General features: G+C 33.8%; 1 protein-coding gene across 3 annotated transcripts in view; it reads left to right on the plus strand.

The window, feature by feature from the left end:
* UBA6 (ubiquitin like modifier activating enzyme 6) overlaps positions 1–20,107 on the plus strand; it is an 80,328-nt gene extending 60,221 nt beyond the window's left edge. For all 3 annotated transcript variants that reach the window (XM_060012446.1, XM_060012445.1, XM_060012447.1), the window contains 14 exons: positions 369–474; positions 2,267–2,356; positions 2,591–2,671; positions 3,645–3,773; positions 5,237–5,288; positions 5,383–5,446; positions 6,767–6,836; positions 8,284–8,355; positions 10,889–11,006; positions 12,194–12,387; positions 13,137–13,264; positions 15,618–15,705; positions 15,887–15,981; positions 17,767–20,107. In XM_060012446.1, the coding sequence (XP_059868429.1) occupies positions 369–474; positions 2,267–2,356; positions 2,591–2,671; positions 3,645–3,773; positions 5,237–5,288; positions 5,383–5,446; positions 6,767–6,836; positions 8,284–8,355; positions 10,889–11,006; positions 12,194–12,387; positions 13,137–13,264; positions 15,618–15,705; positions 15,887–15,981; positions 17,767–17,902 (1,423 nt within the window). In that variant the 3' untranslated portion in view covers positions 17,903–20,107. The remainder of the gene's footprint in view (positions 1–368; positions 475–2,266; positions 2,357–2,590; positions 2,672–3,644; positions 3,774–5,236; positions 5,289–5,382; positions 5,447–6,766; positions 6,837–8,283; positions 8,356–10,888; positions 11,007–12,193; positions 12,388–13,136; positions 13,265–15,617; positions 15,706–15,886; positions 15,982–17,766) is intronic.
* Positions 20,108–20,848: the final 741 nt, after the last annotated feature.

Raw genomic sequence — 20,848 nt, forward strand, 5'->3', positions numbered from 1 at the left:
TTTTCCATTATGGTTTATCACAGGATATTGAATATAGTTCCCGGTGCTACACATTAGGACCTTGTTGTTTATCCATTCTGTGTAGGAGTTTTAGAACAAGATAAACGTAATATGTCTTGTTCTAAAACTACCAAACTTTGGGAATGGAAGGTAGAGACAAAAATTGCTAGAGTGAGCAACAAAGTTTGTGGGAGGAAGAGGATGGTAATAATAAATGGGTTGTTTGGTGGTCATGTATCTGTTTCCTAAAGTGTTATATCCAAGAAGTGATCAACATATGAAATGGTCAGTAGAAATTGGTAAGTTGTCCTCTGCTTACATTGTTACTGCTCACTTTTATGTTTATTACCTATTTTCTTTTCACATAGCCGTTGCTTAGCAAATCTACGGCCCCTCTTAGATTCTGGAACAATGGGCACTAAGGGACACACTGAAGTTATTGTACCTCATTTAACTGAATCCTATAATAGTCATGTAAGTGAACCACTTTTTTAAAGTAAATATCTCTTCTTTATATCTCATCATTTTTATATCTCACGGTTTATTTCTCTTCATTAGTCAGCAAATTTGGTTTAGCGTTCCTAATCCCTTCTGTTTTTGATCCGCCAATGATGTCTGTGCATATGTGTATAGACATTTTTTTAAATGTAGCTGAACTTATTTTTTTAATCATCAAAATTTTGTTTCCGGTCTTTCTGGAATATTATTCTTGTGTTTACTGTTTGTTTCTCAGAGCTGCTTGATTAGTTTTTAGCAACCTTTGAACTGGTGACCCACCCAAAATCTTACTGAAGACTCGGTTTCTCCATATGAGGGACCAAGCCATTTGTAACAATATATTTTATACAAATGATATAGGTGTAACTTTTTTTTTTAACTGCCACGAGTGATTTTGCGATACTGCCAACTTTGAAAATCACTGGTCTAAGAAATGTAGGCTTGGGGATTTAAAAAAAAAAAAAAGGTCGGGCTTCCCTGGTGGTGCAGTGGTTGAGAGTCTGCCTGCCGATGCAGGGGACACGGGTTCTTGCCCCGGTCCGGGAAGATCCCACGTGCCGCAGAGCGGCTGGGCCCGTGAGCCATGGCCGCTGAGCCTGCGCGTCCAGAGCCTGTGCTCCGCAATGGGAGAGACCACAACAGTGAGAGGCCCATGTACCGCAAAAAATAAATTAATTAATTAATTTTTAAAATTTTTTAAAAAAGGTCAACCCAAGTTGTAAAATTGAAAGAAGAATATTATTTTACAAGCATAAATATCCCTTTATTTAATGGATATGTTTGGTTTAGAAAATTTTTTAAATTTTAATAAAATTTGTTTTCCCCTTTACTCTCATGCAATCAGAAGTTTATGTAGTGAAAACACTATAATAGACAAAATTGATAAGTTTGATTTGAAGGAAATTAGGTGGAGAAAATCGTGATATGCTGGGATCATACTAGAAGATTTTCAAAGTAGGGGATGTTACAAAATTCCGAAAGTTCCCTTGATTCTCTCATTCTACCACATCTTCCCCTTCTCCGATATGTATATTCTCTAACTTCATACTCAGAAAAACTAGAATTGAATACTCCATCTGGCTTTCCTTTTTGGTTTATAAAATATTCCGTGGTATTTTATAGATCAACACACTAAAATAAAATCTCTAAGTAAAAAGAGACAAAGTGAGTTGTTTTAGATTGGGTAAGCCAATAAGACTAAATGTACCAAATGTACCCTTTAAGAGAATATGGATTTCTTCAATGGTACTTTTTCATATGACACAACATAGACATTTGCCATTTATTTAATACACAATTTCTGCAAGAAACTATACCAAGCATCAAGAACATATGATTCCTGCTTACAAATATTTTTTTCTGCCTGGAGAAAGAAACGGTATGTGGGCACTATATTGGGAATTCTTGAATTATTTTTCAAAATGCAGAATATTTAAAGTGTTAAATGTCACCTTGATACTTGGAGAAAACAAAAAAAGGTAATTATATATGATAGTCTGCTATATGAGTACTACATGGTACCAAAGGAGTGCACAGATAATAAGTGACAATAGAATTTGTGTTTGTTGTTACATTTCTGTAAACACGTGGGTTAAGTGTCAAAAGAGTAAACTTTTCCTCTTAATGTGTAGGAGAAAGAAGATAAAAAATGTTGGATTTGTTTTATTTTTGAATTTTGTTTTTTAATGGTCTTAAAACACTCAAGTAAATTCATTCCATAAAAAATTGTCATTGCTTCTCTTAACTGTTGTCATATTTTATAAAATAGCGGGATCCCCCAGAAGAAGAAATACCATTTTGTACCCTAAAGTCCTTTCCAGCTGCTATTGAACACACTATACAATGGGCAAGAGATAAGGTAATAAAGATATTTTTTAAGAAATTTTTCTTCGAAGTAGAAAAGATGATATATTCAACTCTTTTTTTTAATTTTTGTATTTTATTTTATTTTTTTCTACAGCAGGTTCTTATTAGTCATCAATGTTATACACATCAGTGTATACATGTCAATCCCAATTGCCCAATTCATCAGATATTTCCAACTTATAAACATACTTTTATTTGTAATGTGTTTCCCTCTTTTCCCTTATAGTTTGAAAGTTCCTTTTCCTACAAGCCTTCGTTGTTTAACAAATTTTGGCAAACCTATCCATCTGCAGAAGAAGTCTTAAAGGTAAAAAACAATACACTTTTTTTTTTAATTGTGTAGTTGATTTCCAATGTTGTGGTAATTTCTGCTGTACAGCAAAATGATTCAGTTATATGTATATACATTCTTTTTCATATTATTTTCCATTATGGTTTATCACAGGATTTTGAATTTAGTTCCTTGTCTTATACAGTAGAACCTTGTCGTTTATCCATTCTGTATATAGTAGTTTGCATCTGCTAACCCCAACACTTTATGTCAGTGTAATCTTATTTTCAGGTTGCCTATAAATAGTTTACCTCCTTAAACAGAGATTATACATTAATATTGTATATAGTAAGTATATGAGGAATCTCGAAGTTAGCAGGTCACAAATAACCCTTCATTTTTAATTTGGTCAAACTATATGGAGTTGCAAATATTTTACCATGTTTGACTCACAGAACAGCAATTCATATGGTTCAACCTGATAAGGATTTGATAAATGATAAGAGAGCTACAAATAATAAAACAGATTGTTAAGCTCTTTGGAAAAAACTGAAGTAAGTTTTAGTGAAAATTTCAGGAGTAGGAATGGTCTCAGATTTATTAGTCTCATGGTGAGGGCAACTTCAAAGCTGTTTTTTCACTTTCCTTTAATCCTACACTAAAAAGGCCAGCTTTTTAGTGTAAAATATTATTCATAGCACTTCGTATAGTAAGTACATACATAGTACTAACTTACCACTAGCAAGACATGAGGATAACTTGGGAGATAAGAAACTTTAGAGTTAACATTTTACATACTGTCTTTTCCCATTTCCCCTCCAGAAAAGAAAAGAAAGAGGGAAAGTAGAAAGACGGGGACAGGGAGCTTGAGGTGAAAATAATAAAATCATAAGACACATGAGCTGGCACTTCAAACTTTGGCTGACATTTCCTGGGAATATGTGCATGTGTGTTTGTGTGATTAATTGGACATGTATTTGCTTTGTTTTCTTTTTTCCTCTCATTCTAGAAGATACAAACTGGACAAAGTTTAGAGGGCTGTTTTCAAGTTATTAAGTTACTTAGCAGAAGACCTAGAAATTGGTCCCACTGTGTAGAATTAGCAAGATTAAAGTTTGAAAAATATTTTAACCATAAGGTAAGTATACATTATAAAACATTAAGAAAAAGTCTAAACTTGGCTCATTTAATTACTATGAAATTAATTTCATTGACCTGAAAATGTGTACTCTTTCTTTCAGGAAGCTTTTCAGAAATTAGTACGTTAACTGAGAACAAGTGACGGGCACACAACTAATTTCTCCCTGAATGTTACTGATTAAAGAATGCATTTAAACTCCACCCATTGGCTTGTCAGTTATACATTTAACTAATCCTTGTCTTTCTGTGTACAAAATGGGTTTTAATAAAATAGGGGTTCCTTCTAGAGAAGAAGGAATACATTTAATCAGTAATCATAAAGAAGTTTGTTGTTCAGAGTAAAGCAAGAGACTGAGAGAATAGAGATTCCATCAGAAATTTTGTTGGAATTTTGCCTTCCCCATATGTATCTAATAATCACATTTTGTCTGTTTCCTCATTGTAAAATGGGAGTAATAAATTGGTGCCTGACTCATAGCATAGTGGTGAGGATCAAATGAGTTAATACGTGCAAAGTCTTTAGCATAGAACCTGGTCCATCCCATAAATATTTAGTGAAATATTAGCTGTTATTCTTACTCCAGTTACATACAGAAGCTTGAATGTGTCCTGCACTCTGTTTAGTCTCTCCCTCTCTTTAGGCTCTTACCTATTGGAATATAAAATAAGCTCATCTTTTTAAAGTCTTTAAATTATACTTATTCCTGTTTTTCACTTCCTTTTTTGCTCTGCTTCTTGGAAAAGTGGTCTATACTAACTGTTGCCATGTCTTCATCCAGTAAATGTGTCTTCTTTCCCCATGACTATTGAAATTATTCTTACCATGACTATCAATGACCTCATGTTTCAAAATCTACAGAACCCTTTTTTGTCCTTATCTTCTATGGGTTTTTTAACTTTTTTTTATCATGGAAAAATTCAACCACAGAAATAATAGAGAAAATAGCATATAATTAATCTCCATGTATTCCTCATATATTTGTCACCCAGGTTTAACAATTAACAGCTCATAGAAAATCTTATTTCATCTATAATCCCACCTAATATACCCTCCCCCTAGATGGTTTTGAAGCAAATCTCAAGCAGCATATCATTTCAAAATATAAAATACTATGCATTTTTACTGTTTTTTTTTTTGCTTGTTTTAAGGATTAGCTCTTTGAAAGGAGCAGAATGATATGTAAAATATGCCACCGTTTGTGAAAAGGGATAAAATAATCTATATTCATGTTTGCCATAGATGCAAAAAAAAGAAAAAAGACTATATAAGTGTTGATAAAAAATAGCAATAGAGGTTATTCCAAGTTGGGGTGGGGGGCAGTGACAGGAGAATGGGCAGATTGAGTACTTGGTGACTGGAAGACTTCACTGTATATCTTTTTATGTATGTTGTTTTTTGAGGTTTTTTTACTTCCGTTAATATTAAGTAGTGATTTTTTTTTAATTCAATTTTTTCTTTAGGCTCTTCAGCTTCTTCACTGTTTCCCTCTGGACACACGATTAAAAGATGGCAGTAAGTATATATCAGTGTTGAGAAGAAAGTTTAATGCAATTTATTACTGACTGCTGACACTGAAAATAATATTTTGTATTTTGTATTTTGTTAGGTTTGTTTTGGCAGTCACCAAAAAGACCCCCCTCTCCATTAAAATTTGATCTAAATGAACCTTTGTAAGTATATATATCCAGTTTTATATACATCCTTCATTGTAAACTTCTTAACTGTATAGGTTTACATTGGAGGGTGAAAACTGCAGGCTCTTTAATGTTAAATTATTGCATCCCTGTTAATCTAAGAGTTAGCATAGCATTTTGGCCAACAAAGCCAGCCACAATACTTCTCCCCACACATAGGTGAATCTACTTTTTTACATGGTAAATAATCTTATTATTTTTGTCTTCTCTAAAGTACAACCAAAGTGTCATCTCTTTGACATTATTCATTAAAAAAGTAAAATGAAGACAGATGTTTTCCTATTTAATGAAGTCAGTATATAAGAAACTTCAGTTACATGGGGAAAAATGATCACTACTAGATAACTCCCTAAATAATCTCAGGTTAATTTTCAAATGAGTTCATCTTTGAGTAAATGCCTGTATATCCTATCTATATTAGATATGCATTTTATACACAAGTATACTTATATGTATATATTTTAATTAAGCACTTAGCTTGTTAACCTTCCTTTCAACAAATAATTCTGTGCTTAGTTTTTTCCTCTGGTGCTTATTCTTAGTCACCTTATCCTGATTGCTGCTTCTTTATTTTTAATATATTTATTTATTTATTTATCTTTGGCTGCAATGGGGCTTTGTTGCTGCACTTGGGCTTTCTCTAGTTGTGGCGAGCGGGGGGCTACTCTTCGTTGCGGTGCGTGGGCTTCTCATTGCGGGGGCTTTTCTTGTTGCAGAGCATGGGCTCTGGGCGCACGGGCTTCAGTAGTTGTGGCTCTAGAGCGCAGGCTCAGTAGTTGTGGCACCCGGGCTTAGTTTCTCCGCGGCATGTGGTATCTTCCCGAACCAGGGCTTGAACCCATGTCCCCTGCACTGGCAGGTGGATTCTTAACCACTGCGCCACCAGGGAAGCCCTGATTGCTTCTTCTATAAAACTTACCTTTTTTGTTTTTAAACAAACTCATTTGCTTAGTTTGAACTTATTGTACACTCTTTAAAACCAAGTTTGTAATATTTTCTTATGAATTAAAATGAATTTTCTTTCAATAATTTTTCTACTTCTGGCCACTTCTCTCCCCAAAGTAGTCTTGATCACTACCTGAATATTAGTGCTTATGAGGATAAACATGTGATGTTTTCTCTTTTATAACTTCTACATTGCCTTGGTCTAGACCAGAATTTCATTGCCTAACTTTAAAAAAAATAATCCTGTAACAAAAATTCTGTAATTACTTATCTTCAACATTTTAAAGGCTATAGTTTCTGGTAAACATCTTTGAAACTGTGCATTCACACTTTATTTTTTAATTTCAAAAGGCACTTCAGTTTCCTTCTGAATGCTGCAAAATTATATGCTACAGTCTATTGCATTCCATTTACAGAAGAGGTAAGATATTCTTCAAGCCCTAACAAGTGATAGAAAAGGTTAGAATTAGATGACTTAGCTAATTGCATCATCAAAATGTGTTTTATGTTATAAGAATCATTCTTCGATATAAACTTCATTTTGTTCTAGTGTTGCCCATTCTAATAAAGCAGAAGCTAAAATCTCATTGCAGCATCACTAAGTGGAAGAAAGTCACTTTTTTTTCTGAACTTAAGTAGCGAAACAAATATTTGTAAAAGCAGTCTTACTTTATTTTTAAAACATTTATAACCTACTAACTTTAATTATTGTAATTACTCTGAAAACCCAAAGTGACCTATTTCATAACAATTTTTAAATATTTCTTAGTGATTCTGTTTGTTATCATTTGTTTGGCTTATTTTTGTGAAATTAACATATGCTTTTCAGGAGATTTGAAAATGCTAGCCTACATTGACATTTCTTTACTTTTATCATTTATACCTTTTCTCTTAGACATCGTCTTCATTGACTCATATGTAAAGGGATCTAATACAGTTTTATGTGAAAGGCAGGTCTGCATTAGTGAATTTTCCTTCTCAAATGCATAATAGAGCTAAATAAATTAATATACTTTTAGGTACTAGGCTGAATGGGAAATATGAGCCAGATCCATAACTAGAATTGGCTATTTTGGATCTAGATAAAAATGCCTGTTGTACATTAATCCCTTTTGGAATTAACACGCAGTAAAATATACCATAAATGTCTGGTAAAAATAGTGGCATTCAGTTGGGTATTCTTTTTGTGAAAAGAGTGATAATTTTGTGATGAGTTGTAGGTGACCTCAAAAGCACTGTGTCTCAGTTTTTCCTAAGTAGATTCTTAATAATAAACATGTATATAGCCTTAAATTCATCTAAGTTTATCCTGAACCATTTAAATATTTTCCTGCTTCCAAAGGTATGAATTCCATTTACTGTGAGTCAATGTATATTGAGTATAACTTTCTGCAGGGAACTTTGTAAAACAATGAAGAGATAGTTCCTGATCTCAAGGCACTCTGTCTGATAAAACCAGCCCTAAAACTACCTTTTTAAAAATTTGTGGATGGACTTCCCTGGCAGTCCAGTGGTTAAGACTCCATGCTCTCAGTGCAGGGGGCACGGGTTTGATCCCTGGTCGGGGAAGATCCCACCTGCTGCATGGCACGGCCAAAAAAAAAAAAAAATTTTGTGGAAAGAACTAAGATTTAAGGTTTGTTGACTAACAAGTACTTTTTTACACACACCACCCCCACTTCCCAGCCTTTGTGGATGGTATTTCTATAGAAATAAAAGTAAATGTCACAAACAGATGTGGTCTAAACAGTTATATCATAAATTATTCAAATATTTAGTATGATAAAGGACCTTTTTTAGGTTGTTTTTTAGGTTTAGAATTCAGAATTTTAAGAATATGTTGATAAAATTACTGTTTTAAAAACCAGGACTTATCAGCAGATACCCTGTTGAATATTCTTTCCGAAGTAAAGATTCAGGAATTCAGACCTTCCAACAAGGTATGTGTACAAGTTCATTCATTTAGCAAATAGTTATTGAACTTCTACTTGTGTCAAGTCTCTTTCTAAACCTGGAGAAGCCCATAGGAACAAAACAAAATTCTTGTTCTTGTGCGAGTTGGGCCAGAGGCAGACTATTAAAAAAAGTGCCAATAATTATGTAATATTGCATTATGGGCATAAGTGCTAATAAGAAAAAGTAAAACAGGGAAAACAAAGGGTAATGGAGCTGGTGTCATCTTATACGAGATAAAAGGGGAAAGCTTCTCTGATATGGTAACATTTGAGCAGAAGCCTGAAGGAAGTGAGGGAGTGAGCCATACTGTTATCTGGTGAAAGAGCAGTACAGACGGCAGGAACAAGTTCAGAGAAAGGCCTTGAAAGACTTTGAAGGCTAGAATTTTTCTGGAGGAGAATATGCAAGAGAAGAGTGGTAGATAGCGAGATTGGAGAGGTAGTGAGGGTTATAAGTACTTCATGTTTTATTATGGGATAAGAAGCCAGTGGAGGATTTTAAGCAGAGGACACAGCCTGACATATTTAAAAGGATGACCCTGGCGATTGTGTTAAGAATGATTAGGACATGAGAGAGGAAGCAGAAATAGCTATTAGGAGATTATAGTCAAGATGTGATGGTGGTTTGAATGAACCATCAAACAGGGGTAGTGGGTAACAGGGAATATGTGGTAAGAGGTTGGATTCTGTGCACATTTTGCAGTAGCCCTGACGGGATTTGTAAGGAATTGGTTTGAGTGTGCAAGAAAAAAAGATTATTTTCTTAGTTGAAAAAAAGAAGCAAGCTTAATCGCTCCGAGTGACAGGGAGAAGATAGAGGAAGTTTGAGCAGAGAAAAAAAAGATGTGAAATAATTGCCTAGGGGAGTGGGAAAAGTGGGGAATTAGAAGATGTTGTAGAATTTTGAGATAATATTTAAGATCCACTTAATGTTAATTCCACTTAATGTATTCCACTACATGTGGCTGGAGAAAAGGCATTTAGCAGCTTGGGTGCTACTGTAGAATAGCTGGTAAATTGGATTGTAACAAGGGTTGGGATTTTGTCGGCAAATATGTTGGAAGGAGAAAGACAGGGAGTATTAATAAAGGTGGAACATGAAATTTAGGCAGGGTAAATAAAAAAGTTTGAAAATACTAAATATTTTTCTTTTTCACATGTTCATTATGTGCCTTTTCGTATGCACTCTAAAAAGAAATAAACCACAGAACAACCTTCTGTTCCGTTTACCTTTAGCTATACTGGAAAATGTGGAGTAATGAGTGCCTCTCTGCAAAATTCAAGTAGGAAGTGGTGTGTGCAGTCTTCCACTCTGTATTTTTATTTTAGGGACAAGGAAAACTTGTAGGCAGTTCATTTTGTGCAAGTAAATAGGTTTTCTCAATGAAATGTTCATGATTTGTAGTTTATCAAGAACAAAAGTACAGAAAGGAAAAACAAAATTCCTATATAAAGAAGATTCCTAGCCCATGTTTCTAATGGGCAAAGCTGCTAGACAGAAGCCAAGAAAATATGCATCAATAACTTTACAGGTCTCTACTGCTCTTCAATATGTTTTCTAGCTTGAATTGCTTCTTTCTGTGTCGAAGTTTTGGCGGCATAAATTACCCTGAGCAATTTTAACATGACTTATGAGCTTTTTCACCACTCCTTGAAGCAGCTCCCACTGAAGCTTCAGCGTCTGGCACTCGTAGTTAAGAGATGCCATAGCCAAAAAATATCAACTACACATTCTGGCAAATAAAAATTACTGCTTCTCTGACTCCTTAATATTTCTCAAATATTTATAATCATATTTAATATGTAAAAATGTGAATTGGATGTGTTTTTTTAATAAGAAATAGTATTTTAATGATGATGTGTAGCTAGTTTCTTGGTTTGAGAATATTAACTTCACTGCCCTTGTTAAAGATAAATTATTTATATGTGCTGCCCTAAGCATGCAACTATATGAAGGAAGACATATTCTTTGGGATAGAACTTCTTTTCAGTAGTCAATAAATATTTAAAAGATGCCCATATTATATATTTTGTGGATTTCGTCAGTTTCTTTGGAGACAGAAAACAGCTCTGCACTAGTTAGAGGTATGTAATTTGGTTTGAAGTTGATTTGTCAGAATCACAAACTGTTGATTAACATTAACTTTATTTTAGTGTGGAATTTTAAGAGAGAGTTGTATGAACTTAGATCTTATAAACTATTCAGTAAGTATTTTTAACACCCACTATGAGCAAGTTTATTTTAGATACATTGAGGTTATCTCAGTGAACAAGATAAAGATCCCTGTTCTCATAGAGTTTACGTGTCAGTGTGAGGCAGTAGATAATAAATATGTAAATAACATAATAGTACTTAACAATAGAAGGTGTAAAATACATTGGACCGTAATGATTAATAATCTAATTAAACCAATAGAATGTTTTCTTTTTGTGACTTATTTGATAAAAACAGATTTGTTAGTCAAACTTAGGTGTAGGATGTGATATCATTAATGAATATACATACATATATTTAAAGGTTGTTCAAACAGATGAAACTGCAAGGAAACCAGACCATGTTCCTGTTAGCAGTGAAGATGAGAGGAATGCTGTTTTCCAACTGAAAAAGGCTATTTCATCTAGTGAAGCTACCACAAGTAAGGGGAAATCTTTATAAAAATGTTTTGAACTAAAGGGATTTTTATTTTCACTAAACTGTACACTCAGAAGGTTGTGGGATTAAATCATAACAACAATAATGATATTACTTGATTCCATGATCATATGAAAGTCACTGTTCATTTTTAACTGTGACTAAATTCATAACTTTCTCCACCATTTCCCTACCATAGAAGGCTGAAATGTAAGTCTGCTTTGTTTTTGCTGTTCTGATTGTTTTAGTTCTTAAGATTCTATTGTGTGATTCCTTTTTAACTTATGGCTAGCATAATGAAGAAAACATGGAGTCCTTTGGAGACTAACCCTGAGATCCAGTGAAATCACTTTAGGAAAAAAAATCATAGACAGATTTCTTCTTGGCTTGTTAGTCTCCATAATTACACACAGGGAATACAAACCTGACCTATGTACACCTTTGCTAAATGGTCTTAAATATAGGGAAACTGAACTTTTAATTCCTTAAAAACAGATCTGTATTAGCTCATGTTTTTAGACCTGCTCAGCACCTTTCTACTACATAAATTAGCAGTTTCCAAACTTTTGGGATTTTACACAAAGACCAGTAAAATTCAGGAGAAAAGCCTAGATTAGCCAGCTATTTATTTTGCAAGTAAAAGGTTTATATCCTAAGTTAATAATTATAATTCTAGAAAAAAACATATTACCATTTCTTTCTCGTTTCATCACAGATTAAACTACACCTGTCTACAGAATGATCTGAGGAACCACTAATCTAGAAATCTTTCATAAAGACACTTATTTTTATTTGACCAATATGTACCCTATCCTTAGTTATCAGAGGTAAAATGTTTCAGAGTAGTATTTATGAAATCAATTTTTGAACAGTACCCAGTGTTGACTTTTTTATTGTAAGCCACTTAATAGCAGATGTACATGGCTTTCTTATTTTTATGTTTTTTTAGAAAGGTTTTTTTTTTTTTAAATATTAAAACTTCTAATTTAGTGGTTTTAAAGCCATCATTTTCATATCCTTCAGTAACTTCAGTTCCCTGGATGTTGTTGTTGTCGTTGTATTTTTCAGTCATTTGCAAACCTAAACAAAAAGGAATCTTTAACAGTAGTGAACCCACACTGCCTTGCTTTTTACCTAGTAAAGCCTTTATCACTTACTAGGAAACTTTGTTTTTCTGATTGTTGTCATCAGGTGACCTTCAGATGGCAGTGCTTTCATTTGAAAAAGATGATGATCGTAATGGACACATAGATTTCATCACAGCTGCATCAAATCTTCGTGCCAAAATGTATAGCATTGAACCAGCTGACCGTTTGAAAACAAAACGCATAGCAGGTAGAATTATACCTGCTATAGCAACATCCACTGCTGCAGTTACTGGCTTGGTGAGATTATGATTCTTTGAAAATGCTTGTTATTCATTGCTTCTTTTCTGTCTTCCCTATTACACCACCCCAAACCATTCACTCAGAGATCTTAGAGAAGGAGGGATACATATTGATCTTATAATTTAAAATTGTAAGATATTTCTGAAAATACAGTAATCTGTATTTTGAACTTTTACAGATAATACAGACATTTTAATGTAAAAAAATATGCTCTGTCAAGTTACAGTATAACTTTTCTTACAGGCAATAATCCTCTTCATCATCTTTGTATCCTCTATACAATCCAAATGCTCTATTTTTCTTGAATAAAATGAACTACCCTAACCTTTGCTCTTTGATTATATTGGATTTTAGTTCTTTGTCTTAAAATAAATGTAATTTCTGTTAGTGATTTGGATTTCTTTAAATTTAGCCTTTCCTTAATGATTTAAAATCTTTAGGATGGCCCTAGTTATTATACCTTACTGTAGTGTTATTCTTAGAAGTTATGTAATTATTGTTCCTATTATTGAATGATTTTAGACTGCTGTATTGCTTGACTTCTGATATCTACTTTCAAAGTAGGAAGATTACATGGTCAAATTAGTTAGAGGCTTATAAGAAATTTATATTACTCCAGTCCAATAGCTGCTTTTATTCTCTACACAGAAATGCTTGAGAAGAATTCAGGAAAATTATATAGATGCAATTAAAGTCATGAATAGTTTTAGGCTATTTATATAATCAAATCACCTTCTTTTATATAGGTTGCACTGGAGATGATCAAAGTAGCTGGTGACTACCCATTTGAAGCTTACAAAAATTGTTTCTTTAACTTAGCCATTCCAATTATAGTGTTTACAGAGACATCTGAAGTAAGAAAAACTGAAATCAGGTATGCATGAAGGTGTGTTTCTCTTGCATAATGAGAATGAAATAATTTTTTTACCTTTTAAAAGGAATAAATAATAGCTTTATCTCTCCTTTTCTCCTATATATATAAACTCTTACATCACTTCATGATGAGGTCAAAACTCCATCTTCATGTAGCATTTCTTTTTTTTTCTTTTTTTATTGTATAATTGACATACAGCATTAAATTAGTTTCAAGTGTACAACACAATGATTCAACACTGGTATATGCTGTGAAATGATTACCACAATAAGCCCAGTCACCATCCATTATCATACATAGTTATAGAATTTTTTTTTCTGATGATAAGAACATTTAAGATTTACTCACTCAGCAACTTTCAAATATGCAGTAGAGTATTATTAACTATAGTCACCATGCTTCACATTATATATCCATGATTTACTCATCTTACAACCAGAAGTTTGTACCTTTTGACTCCCTTTATCCATTTGCCCACCCTCACCACCTGTTTCTGGCACTATCAGTGTTCTCTATATCTATGAGCTTGGGATTTTTTTGGGTTTTGTCTGGTTGGTTGGTTGAGTTTTTTGTGGGATTTGTTTGTTTTAGATTCCACATATACATGAGATGATAAGATATCTGTCTTTCTCTGTCTGACTTATTTCACTTAGCGTAACGTTTTCAAGGTCCATCCATGTTGTCACAAATGGGCAGGATTTCATTCCTTTTATGGCTGAATAATACTTCATTATATATAGTACCACACTTTCTTTATCCATTCATCAATGGACACTTAGATTGATTCCATGTCTTAGGTATTACAGGTAATGCTGCAGTGAACATGGGAGTACAGATATCTTTTCAAGTTAGTGTTTGCATTTTCTTTGGATAAATACCCAGGAGGGGAATTGCTAGATCATATGGTAGTTCTGTTTTTAATTTTTTAAAGAACCTACATACTGCTTTCCATAGTGACTGTATCATTTTTACATCCTCACCAAGAAGGTACAAGAGTTCCAATTCCTTCACATCCTTGTCAACACTTGTTATCTTCTGTTTTTTGATGATAGCCATCCTAACAAGTGTACGGTGATATCTCATTGTGGTTTCGATTTGTATTTCCCTGATAATTAGTGATAATTAAGCATCTTTTCATGTACCTGTTGGCCATCTGTATGTCTGCTTTGGAAAAATGTCTTTTCAGGTCCTCTGCCTATTTTATTATTGGATTGTTTGGGTTTTTTGCTGTAGAGTTGTATATGTTCGTTATATATTTTGGATATTAACCCCTTACCAGATATATGATTTGCAAATATCTTCTCCCAGTCGGTAGGTTGCCTTTTCAGTTTGTTAGTGGTTTTCTTTGCTGTGCAGAAGATTTTTAGTTTGATGTAGTCCCACTTGTTTATTTTTGCTTTTGTTGCCTTTGCTTTTGGTGTCAAATCTAAAAACTTATCACCAAAACCAGTGTCAAGGAGCTTACCACCTAAGTTTTCTTCTAGGAGTTTTAGGTTTCAGGTCTTACATTCAAGTCTTCAATCTATTCTGAGGTAATTTTTGTGTGTGGTGTAAGATAGGAGTCCAATTTCATTCTTTTGCATGTAGCATGAAGCATTGCTGACTAAACTAGCCATAGAACTCTCACAATACATAATCTGCCACACTGTTTAGCATTGTACTTTCTATGGTTTCATCTGTCTGCCTAATTCAGATGAATTAGAAGCCATTCTAGTGTCTGACTAATGGATAATGAGATTAAGAATCTAGTTCCAAAAGTTGTATGACAAAGGAAATCAATTCCCCTGGACTTCCATTTTTCAATTTTTAAATTGGTAACAACCAAAAATTTGAAAACTATTATCTTGGCAAGAGTATGAGAAAGCACTGTCATACATTACTGATGAGAGTATAAAATAATATAACCCATATTAAGGCAAATATAGCACTATATTTCAAACTTGCAGATACATTTGCACTCATCTCAAATGATATATGAACAGGATATTCATTTTGGCATTGTTTATCATAGCCAAAGATTGGAACAACCTAAGTGTCTAGTAATAGGAGACTGGAACATCCACACAGGGAAACTCATGGAACTGTTTAAAAAGAGAAATGGAACTCTCTTGCTAAGACATACTTATTTATAATAAGACACTGGAAAGATAAACAAGGTACTGATAAAAGTGGTTACCTGTGTGGTGTGATGGGGAAGTAAGATGGAATTATGGAATATTTTGTTATATTTTCCTTTTGTATTCCCACATTAATATCTAGCTAAATCACAAATAGTGGACTTCTGGGATTTTTTAATTATTACTAAAAGGAAGAAAATTTAAATGTTTTTGTTCTGAATATTTTTCTACAACAGAAATGGAATATCATTTACAATTTGGGACAGATGGATTATACATGGAAAAGAAGAGTTCACCCTCTTGGATTTCATAAATGCAGTCAAAGTGAGACAATTATTCATTAGTTGCTTCGAGTCTGTTAGTTTTATACATAATTTCGTTAGAGGTTTTTATAAATATCATTTAGCAGGAGTTTTCTCTCTTTTTACTGGTTGTAAAACATTGTCATCCAGCATTTTATATTTGGGTGGAGCTTTGATTGTTTCTTTTGGGTATTCACTTTCAGGAGAAGTACGGAATTGAGCCAACAATGGTGGTACAGGGAGTCAAAATGCTTTATGTCCCTGTAATGCCTGGTCATGCAAAAAGATTGAAGTTAACGTAAGTATTGAACATTATATGCAAGATATTCTCAAAAGTTGAAATATAAGTTGGATGCACACTAGAAAATTAAATATAGAGGTTATTGAAGTTCAGATAAAAATATGTGATTTACTCCTATCTAATGGCAGTAATAAAGACAGTGACTCTGCCAAGCTCCACAGGCTACCTATCAAGTGAGATTTATAGGATTATAATACCCTTGTGAGTTTATTATCGTTCAGGGTCATCTTATAAGGTAATAGGCTTAGAAACCTGATTTGGTCAATATACCAAGTAAAAGTAGATCCACCTCTTATATGCAAACACATAAGGACTAGGCTTGTGAGACTGAAGTATTTTTTTAAATGCCGAATTGTTATTTTCATTTATTCAACAGATTTTTTTAAAGAATGCCTGCTATGTACCAGGTACTTTTGTAAACATTAGGGATACAGCAGTGAGCAAAGCAGAGTCCCTGCCCTGCTTGAGGAGTTTACATAACAATTAAATATGTATGTAAGATGGTGATAAGTGCTGTGGAAAAATAAAGCAGAATAAGGGGGTATTAAGTTGCTACAGTATATTGGGCAATCTAGGTATTCCCTCGGCCTGTCATATTCTTTTTGTTGTTGTTAAAGATTTATTTATTTATTTTATACTTATTTTTGGCTGCATTGGGTCTTTGTTGCTGTGTGCAGACTTTCTCTAGTTGTGGCAAGAAGAGGCTACTCTTCATTGCGCTGCGCGTGCTTCTCATTACAATGGCTTCTCTTGTGGAGCACGGGCTCTAGGCATGTGGGCTTCAGTAGTTATGGCTCATGGGCTCAGTAGTTGTGGCTCGCGGGCTCTAGAGCGCAGGCTCAATAGTTGTGGCGCACGGACTTTGTTGCTCCGAGGCATGTGGGATCTTCCCGGACCAGGGCTCGAACCCGTGTCCCCTGCATTGGCAGTCAGATTCTTAACCACTGCGCCACTATGGAAGTCCCTGCCTGTCATATTCTGATGTGAAAGGCTGACATTTGAGCAGAGACCTAAAGGAAGAGAGGGAGGAAAACAGCCAGTCTTTACAGTGGTCTGCAAGGCCCTAAATTATCTAGTTCCCACTTACCCTTCCAAGTTCCTTTCATACTTCTCTCTCCTTGCTCACAATATTCCAGTTATACTGGCCTCCTTACTTTTCCTTGAACATTCCAGTCTCCAACATGCGACCTTTGCTCTAGTTTTTCCCTCTGCTTGCAACTCTTTCTGAAATGGCCATCTGACTAACTCTTACCTCTGGTCTTTGCACTTCCTGAAGAGGCCTCTCTGAACCCTATTTAATACTGCATCCTGTCTGGTACCCCAGCCTAGCATGCCTAATCCCTTTTATGCTGCTCTACTTTTCCTCTTTCTCATAGTATTTATCACTGTCTAACAGTTACTGTATTATTTATTGTCTCTCCCCTCCCACCAATATAAGCTTCATTCACAAGGGCAGGGATCTATATTTGATATATTCATTTTTTAAAAGCATATCTCACATTTTAGGTTTTTTTCTGTGGAGTTTTTTGTTTTTGTTTTTAAATAAGTGGTCTGTATTCCTTATCATTACCAGCAAAGGTAAAAATTGATTAACTGTTAGGTAAAAGAATGTCTTGATTTTAGAGCTTTTAGTAAAGAAAATAATTATATGAAAGCAGGTGAATTATTAGATTTAAAAATAAATTTAAACAAGCCCAGATTCTTCGGACAACATTATCACCAAATCACTCTTTCATTTTACAGAATTTACCAAATTATTTTTCCTTGCTTATTTTTCCTTAGAATGCATAAACTTGTGAAACCTTCTACTGAAAAGAAATATGTGGATCTTACTGTGTCATTTGCTCCAGATACTGATGGAGATGAAGATTTACCTGGACCTCCAGTAAGATACTACTTTAGTCATGACACTGATTAACAGAAGTTGTCTTAAATTTAGGACTACTTGATTTTGGAAAGAATGCACTTATTCAGGAGCTTAAAGAGTCAGCTCATAATGCTATGGATTTCTCTTTGATGAAGCTTGATTTAAGGGAAACATCAGTAAAAAACTACAGTGAAGAATTGTAAAGCATTTTGAAGCATAGTATACACGTGTAGTGCTTCATATGTGGATGTGCTCACAAGCAACTTCGAACTGGAATGCTGTTTTATAATGCTTACCAAAAAATTGTGTATTAACCTCTTTGGATGAAAAGAAGGAAAAAAATATGTATCTAAGACCAGAAGAAATAAAAGATCAAGAAATTGAAAATAACAAATGCAACTATCCAAAAAGTTTAATCCCATTTTATGAATTTCTTTTTGTTTAGTATTTGAGGCCCATTTTTCTATACAAACAGTGTTTGGCTCCCTGCACCTCTCATGATGAGGCTTTGAATTTAACACCAATGGAGCAGGGATGGTAGCAGTGGATGAAGAGTGGTTACTCTTAAAACTTTAAAAGTTACAGTTTACTGACATGTTACCTCTGCTGATTTAACCAGAGTTTGTTATATCACTGTCTCCCTAAAATCAGGATCTTTTGCTGATAGCATCAGTGTTGTAAGTCATGAGCAAGCACATCAGATGACAGGTGTTAACTGGGACTAAATGTTAACAATAGCATATGGACTCTGACAACCCGCTTAGAGAATCCATGAATGTGAACAGATAAATATGGCTAGTTATTTGATTCTTTAGTATGCCTTCTAGTGTGGCTATTTTATTTATTTGGAACTCTAAACCTGATTGTCATAGTATATAAGACTAAAAGGTTTTGTAAAGGGAGTGTCCTTAGAAGTAGATGAAAAGTAGAAATTACAAAATTATCACTAGTTTAGTCTTGATTTTTTTTCTTCCAGCAGCCTAATGGACAGAAAAAATAATCATAAATTAATATTTTATTTTAAAGGGAAATGTATTATTTAATTCTACATTCCCAGAAAGGGAGTTGACAAAGATAAAAATTTATTTTTTTAGGTCTTTATTGATAGAAACTTTCTGTTTTCTGATATGAGCTATTGCATATGTTCATAGAAATGCTTTCATTAAAATAACATAAAGTGTACTCAACACTGTAAACTCAGTGAAAACAGCAAGTGTTTCTTTTATTTCCAGGGCTGTCATGCATTCTAAAGCAATTGGCATTTTGTAACCACAGAAAGTCATTTCCCTCTAGCTGCTTTTCTTCTGCTCTTCTGTTCAAACCATTAATAGGTACTTTGATAAATTAAAAACTAGATTCACATCAGTATTACTCCAATTTGGTATATTTTTATATTCTCTACTTAACTTTCCTTTTATTCCACTTACAAATAGTTTAAGTTACTTGGTCAACCAGCTGTATTGTTTCATTCTTTTGTAAAAGTATCATCCAATTGGGAAAATATATTTAGGAGTGGAGGGTGAATTTGTATGAATAAAGGGTAGTCTGCGTTGGAGGTGAGGATAAGTGGACAGGATGAGTTTAAAGGAAATGGCTACCTTTGAAATAAGCAGTTAATTTTGGTTCATCATATCCTACCCTCTCCCATCGTGTATATTGCAAATATAATGCTTAAAATTAATATTACTTAAAATTGAATCCAGGAATATCAAAGCTCTATGGCTTGGAACTTTAGAGGCTAGCAGCAGTTAAAAGCACTTTCCTATAAGAAGTCTGTTCCCACTTTTTTGTTTTGTGCTCTATGACAATAACTGATATTTTCCAGGTAGCCATTCAATAATTCTCAACTATGATCTAGTAGCTTGCTTATATTTGATCTAAATCTCCACATCTCTTCAGAAGTAAATTTAGAACAGAACCGTGCTATCAATTCTTATATATTGAGATCAGTGCTTTAGCAGATATAAATAAAATCAGTAAGGATTAAGTTCATTTTGTGATTAAATCTGAAACCATGTTGTCATTGCTTTTTTTTCTGTAACGGTTATTGCCATTAGTTTCTTCTGTATAGTTCTACTAGGTTGGAAAACCAGCGTGAATTTAATGACGGTTTTTTTCATTATCTGTTTTATTTCTGTACCATGAGATCAGTGCTGGTGATTGAAATACCAGGTGCAAAAATTAATGATTTGATTTTGTATGGTACCACTGAGTGATTTTTTACTTATTAAAAATAAATTAAGAAATTTGACAATATCTTTGTAAATCCTGTTCCATAGCTGACTCCAGAGATTCCAATTTTATTATTCATTTTGTGAGTAGTGTTGCTTTGGTGTTTCCTAGCTTTCAAGTTTTGCAATCATGGAGATAGAACACTCACTGGATGTGGAGAGACATTACTTCAAAGTGCTTTTAGCTCCTGGAAATTCTTTTAAAACAATTGAGAAATTGTAAAACCTAGAAGATCTGGTAAATCCCAGACTGTTGGTTGGAGATTTCCAAAGTCCATTCCTTTTTAGAGTTCAGAGCAGTATGTTACACATCTATAAGTTCCTCTAAATTGTCCCAAAGAACTTGGATGTAGATGTGTATCTTTATTTTTATTTTTTATGTGTCATGGCACTCCCTGGTGGTGCCAGTGATGAGACATAAAAACGTCAGCAGTGTTTAGAGTCCACTATTTTATAATTAGTAAAATGAAGACAGAAAGAAAATTATTCTCTTGAGATCTTGAGGGAAAATATTCTCTTGACCTAATAATCCTTTCAACTGCAATGAATATTATCAAAAATTCATTATGATTGTAAATATATAACCATTTAGTATACAGTCATTAGGTATGGACTTAACTATTTTACTTTTAACAAATTCAAAACAAATCAGGAAGTTGCAATCTTGGGGGTCACAGGAAGTAATCAGTAGGTAATTTGTTCATTTTTGTCTTGCCTTGTCTTAGCTTTGTCTATTTAAGAAATATATATTCATATATATATACAT

The sequence above is a fragment of the Delphinus delphis genome, chromosome 5 (assembly GCF_949987515.2).
Source record: "Delphinus delphis chromosome 5, mDelDel1.2, whole genome shotgun sequence".
In the NCBI taxonomy this organism is placed as follows: Eukaryota; Metazoa; Chordata; class Mammalia; order Artiodactyla; family Delphinidae; genus Delphinus; species Delphinus delphis.